This window comes from Vigna angularis, chromosome 8 (genome assembly GCF_016808095.1).
Source record: "Vigna angularis cultivar LongXiaoDou No.4 chromosome 8, ASM1680809v1, whole genome shotgun sequence".
In the NCBI taxonomy this organism is placed as follows: Eukaryota; Viridiplantae; Streptophyta; class Magnoliopsida; order Fabales; family Fabaceae; genus Vigna; species Vigna angularis.
The window spans coordinates 7,497,029-7,503,028 of NC_068977.1; the positions used below are offsets into that span (position 1 = coordinate 7,497,029).

General features: G+C 30.9%; 1 protein-coding gene across 1 annotated transcript; it reads left to right on the forward strand.

The window, feature by feature from the left end:
• Positions 1 to 4,068: 4,068 nt before the first annotated feature.
• LOC108323310 (leucine-rich repeat extensin-like protein 3) lies at positions 4,069 to 5,796 on the forward strand. Its single transcript, XM_017555725.2, has 2 exons — positions 4,069 to 4,517; positions 4,630 to 5,796. The coding sequence occupies exons 1-2, from the start codon at positions 4,358 to 4,360 to the stop codon at positions 5,505 to 5,507; spliced, it is 1,038 nt and encodes a 345-aa protein (XP_017411214.1). The 5' UTR covers positions 4,069 to 4,357; the 3' UTR covers positions 5,508 to 5,796.
• Positions 5,797 to 6,000: the final 204 nt, after the last annotated feature.

Consider the following 6,000-nt stretch of genomic DNA (forward strand, 5'->3'; position numbering starts at 1 on the left):
CACTGCATAGAAGAAGCTACATGAGAGGAGGAATAAGATGTGAAGTCCCATTATTCATATGTTGTTTAGTATGTTTTCCTAATTTTTTTATATGAAAAATTTAAAATAGTAAAGTATTCTAACATTCATAATTATTGTTTAAGGAATTGGATAGAAAAATAGTTTAGTATTTAAATTGTTTTAAGTTTTAGATAGAAAAAAAGGTTATAAAATATTTATTGATAACATACCACTTTAAAGATATTCAAAGGTTTTGCTAATTTAGAGAGGATATGAGAGCCAATCAGGTTTTAATTAACAACGAAAAATCATGACATAGATGAGAGGGGTGTCACTTAAAATGTTGAGCTCAACATTGAGTTTTGAAAAAGTTAAAGAGAAAATTCAAGAACAAACACATATTACCATATCACGAATTTAAATAAACTATTTCCTTAAATTGGAAAAATGATTTCCTTTTTTTTTCAAATATTAAATTATAAAATATATTATTCACAAATTCATTTATTTTATGTTAATTTATCACACACTACTCGGTTAACTTCAACTATTATTATGTATTCTAGATAAATAACTTAAAAGTAGTTTATCTAACACGAAGTAAACAACATATTTTAATTGCATTAATCGAAAAACATTATTGATATTGACTGAAAAATTTTTATTAACGTAAGTTGAGAACTACCATTGAGTTATATTGATAAGAAATAACATCGACAATAAAGCAATAACCATTATTGACTTTAGTCTAATCGAAATCTAATTGGAATTAGTAAAAGAAGAATAGTTGGCAATATCTCAATTTTAGTCAAACCGATGACATCTTGACAGAAGTCAAGTCAAAGACAAAATATAAAGAAAACTAACATAGAATTGAGAGATGAAAAAGTATGGAGAAGTTTAAATTCTTACTTTATAAGTAAAATTTAAAAATATATAATTTTACTTAATCAAATTAGCTTCATAAATTCATAGAATTTTGATATCTTTTTAAATTCTCAATCCAAATAACATATTTTGTATACAATATTTGAAATTCTTATGAAAACAAGTTACCATCACAAAATCCACTGTCCAAACACACTACAACATAATATTTTTATTTAATTTTTGCACATCAAGATGAATGTTTGAGAGCTTTATGAACCAACATGTTTGTGCAATTGTGAATTATTTTTGGTGTTTCATTAAATATTTAGCCCATAAGCAAAAGAAAAAACAAATCAATGGGTAAGGTACAATTCTGTCAACTCTATGATTGCAGGAACTATTGCATACAAATTTCAAATTTATAGATAATCTTTGTCTTTTTAATAGGGTGGAAAGATACCTTCATAATTATATCTATAGTCTGCTGATATTTCTAAACAACATCTTGTTACTTTGAAGTGTAGCTCTACTGTCTTTCTAAATTTAAATGGGGGGTTTGGCTTGGTTAATATTTGGGAAGAAAACTATATTTACGAGCTCAGGCTTGAGATTTTTTGTATGGTTCTACGAATTGGTTATATCTTATGAGAGCTAGATTTCTTAATAAGTTTCCACAAACTTGTCATATATAAATATTTTTCTATTTTGAGATGAGATAATTTTTAGTGGAATCATGGTAATGATCAAAATGTGAATTTTTGAAATGATGTTTAGCTTATGAAGAAAACCTCTTTCTAAGCTCCTACATACAAATTCCTTCTAATGTTTGTCTTATTTTGAAATCCAAGATTCTCCATGCTTGGAATGCTATTAATCAGTCTATTCCTTGTTCTTTGCTTCATGTTACGACTATGGTGACTTTTTATGTTAAATATCATGTTTTTAGACTTTGAATGTCTTAGTATTCTTAATGTGAAACTAAAGGAGAGTTATCTCCTAGATATAATGGAGTCCATTCATGGGATAAGTTTATTTAGTCTTATATACCTTCAGTCATGACTTTGGTTCTTGACAACTTCATCATAAGATTCTTATTGATATAATCATATCCAATCTTCTACCATAGATCTTAGTTTTATGTGTAACATTTGTGAATCACTTCAAGAGAATGATGATCACTTTTTCTTTGTGTTAATGTAACAAGTTCCAAACTTGGATTTCCCAAGTTTTTCCTTTATTTTCGCCAATTCATCTCTTACTTTGTTGAAATAAAATCATTAAAATTTGTTCTAGTTTAAACTTTACGATTATAGTTCACATAAAAAAGTACTAGATTATTGATCTTCTAGCTAATTAGACTTTTTTATTTGACACTTTACCCTCAATTGTAAAGTTGGATTGTATTAGGAATTATTACAATGTCCCACAATTTATGTTTTGTTAGCATTACGAGTATAATTTGATCAATATGCCTATTGGTACATTTCCTTCTTCTTTTATGAATGTTTATGCCAAATAATGATAAAAATTTTAGAGTGTGAATCTAGATTGAAATATACAATTTGAAATTCTAATATATGGTAAAGTGGGTACCTCTCTTTCTATCTAGTTGTATGATAAAAGAAATAATTAGACAATTGTGGTCCCAGAATTCCTAATCATGCACAAGGAAATTCATATGTGTGGGCATACTATGATTGGAATCAAAAACACCCGTGAAGACAACGACTTCCTCAAATTTGACAACTTCATACACTTGTATAATCACTCTTTTCAAACTTAACTATCCCCATTCTCGAATGCCTTTCACTAAAACATAACTCTATTTTCGCATCCTTTTCATATAACTATTTTATAAGCAACTTATTTCATGGAAAATGATTCATGGACAATAAAAAAAATATACATTGACACTTAATATATACTTAGAGAGAAAATAAAAATGATAAGTTTATAAATTATATCACATTTAATTAGTGTAGATAAAATTAAGGTAATGTGTCATTGCTCTTTATTTCATATACACATAATAAAATAATTATTGGTTGATATTTATGAACTTAAAAGACAATAACAAACAAAAGTGTGTAACATTTGTCAATTATATTCTATTAAACTCCAAGATATCTCTTCACAGTCCTTTTTATTGACTAAGTTACTAATGTAAAGTTCTGTGACCATTAAAACTCCTTATATAAAGATTATTACTGATAAATATTTCAAAATATAAATATATATTTCATTCAATGTAATATATTTTTTCTATTAATAAATACCTCCATATGTGAAGAAGAGTTTAATTTTTTAATTATGGGAATTACGTGATAATAATATCTCTAAAACAGAACATCATGTCATTTAATGAATTTGTTATTTTTATTCATATATAAATTATTAAACTAATGTAAAAACAGTAAAACATATAGACAAAAGTCATAGATTCACGAACTCATAAACCTCACTTTTGAATCATAAGAAAACACTAAACTCATCCAGACAATCACAATCACAGATAATATGAAAATCATGCATAAATTTCAAATATATATAGATTTATCAAATCACATGATAAAAGAACCTTGTACTAATGAACTCTATCACGATTACATAGAAGTGTAGCTTCTTCTCAAGATAATTTGCTTGATTAAAAAATAATTATGTAAAAAAGCCCAATTAACCACAGTAAACAGTTTGGTCAAAATAAATTGCATCAAAACCCACTTAATTATTGCACTACACTTTTGACTTGAAGACAAAATGTTTCTTCGTAAGCTCCTCAAACCGTCATAATTTAGTGTTATTTTAGTAGCATTGTCACATGCAGCATCACATAAATAATGCACCTCACAGGTCATCCGAACACAGTTCATCGGTTTGTCTAAACTCTTAGCGTCTGACATCTACAAATTCACAGGTGTCATGTTAAGCATTGTCTTGGCTCTCAGTGTGACTCCAGCAAAGACATATTTCCTACGTGTTTGTCATCTGTAGTGTCAAATGTCCTTCTCACAAATTGTGGGGTTACTTTCTTATATAGTCTCGTGAACCAACAGGACCCAACTTTGGCATTTCACACACCAACAAAGGAACAAACATCCAAGCAAATTTTCTTGTTTTATTATACTATCCAAAGTGTATTATCATATTAGTTTTATGCATCATTATCTTCTACAGATTTCTTTTTTATCAAACAGAAACCGAGAGCTTACCTGTGTCCAACTTTTACGCCCCCAGCAAAGTCTTAACAAACAGCAAATCACTTCTCTTAACACAGTTAATGGTGGTTTTTGCATGATTGAACTACTATATAGCCTTTTTCCTGGTCAACATCTGTTTTCAATTGTCTTTATCATAGAGAGAAAGAGAGAGTAAAGAGGAATAAGAGCTTATAATTGAATAGTGTGAGCCTAATTATTTATTTGGGAGCACACCCACCAATTGGTCTTCACTCACAGACACGGTTTCTCAGACAACAAGCCTTAGAATAATGTCTTCGATCCTTGTAATTCTGCTTCTCAGCCTCACATACGGTAGTTTTTCTGAGGCTAACCATGACAAGAGGCTTCCTTCTGCTTCTGTGGTTGGCACTGTCTACTGTGACACATGTTTTCAACTGGATTTTTCTAGGGGAAGCCATTTTATTTCAGGTCCCTTTTGCTTCTTCTATTGAATCCCTGGTTCAGCTTCATATCATATCATGTCATACCCATAAGGTGTTATTTGAACTTGGTGGCTAATGTCTGGTTATTCCCTGTGCAGGTGCCTTAGTAGGTATAGAATGTAAAGATGGGAATTCAGTACAAAGATTCAAGAAAGAAGTGAAGACAGATGAAAATGGGGAATTCAAAGTGCAGCTACCTTTCAAAGTGAGGAAACATGTGAGGAGAATCAAAGGGTGTACTTTCAAGTTAATAAATAGCAGTGAGCCTCACTGTGCGGTGGCATCAGTTTCCACCTCTTCTTCAATGAGTCTTAAGACAAGAAATCAAAGAGAACAGGTATTCTCAGCAGGGTTGTTCTCATTCAAGCCTGTAGAAAAGCCAAACTTTTGTAACAAAAAACAGAGTGTTCAAAACTCCAATCCACATGTTTCTGTGAAACCCTTTTCAGAAATTCCACCAAAAGTTCAAACTACAGTGTTCAAATCCAATCCAACTAAAAGTTCAGACAAATCTCAATCAAATAAAGATTTAGCCGAAGATTTCTTTTTTCCTCCAAATCCATTTTTTCCACCACCATTGATTCCTAATCCATTTCAGCCTCCTCCCCTCATTCCAAACCCCTTTCAACCACCTCCTCTTATTCCAAACCCTTTTCAACCACCAAGCCCACCACTCATTCCCAACCCATTCCAGCCACCAAGCCCACCACCCTTCATCCCTAACCCATTCCAGCCTCCTCCAAGCCCACATGCACCCTTCATTCCTAACCCATTCCAGCCTCCACCCAGCCCACCACCATCTTTGTTTCCTCCTTTTCCACCAATAGTAATACCAGGTTTAACTCCATCACCACCACCACCTCCACCACCAGCACCAATTTTCCCTATTCCTCCTTTCCCTCCACTGTTCCCACCTCTATTCCCTCCACCTCACAGTCCTGGCACACCTGCTTCTTCCAAGAATACTTCTCCTTGATTAACTAGATCTTACCAGTCATTGTGTAAAAATTTCTTAACAGATATTTGTAAAAAAAGAAAATAAAAAGAGGTGATTTTACCTTATTACTTCATTATTTTCTTCTTTTTATGAATATTTATTGAGAAATTTATCTGAATGAGCTTTATATAGTGTACAATATATATATGGTTATGATATAAATAACTAGACATGCAGAAGGATACTTTGCAGATAAAGTAGCTACTAAGGAAATAAAAATATACATTGTTGCTATGTTAGTAATTAGTAATAAATATGAGGATTTTGACATCGTAAAGCTTCAATCTTTTAAATTTCTATTACTTGTGTGATTTGTATCTTTGAATTGTTCTGAAAATGCACACTTATAGTTGTGATTTTATTATACATTATAAATTATGACTATATCATAAATTCAGGCGAACAGATTGTAAGTTATTTTCATTTTAGATTAGGCTGCACTCAGGTTGCTTAAGGAGACCTGGAGAAAATG

What these genes read in the sequence shown, in the direction of transcription:
- LOC108323310 (XM_017555725.2), top strand. Translation starts at nt 4,358, where the DNA reads ATGTCTTCGATCCTTGTAATTCTGCTTCTCAGCCTCACATACGGTAGT. An exon ending in GGGAAGCCATTTTATTTCAG is followed by an intron (nt 4,518 to 4,629) that starts GTCCCTTTTGCT and finishes TTCCCTGTGCAG; the next exon opens with GTGCCTTAGTAGGTATAGAA.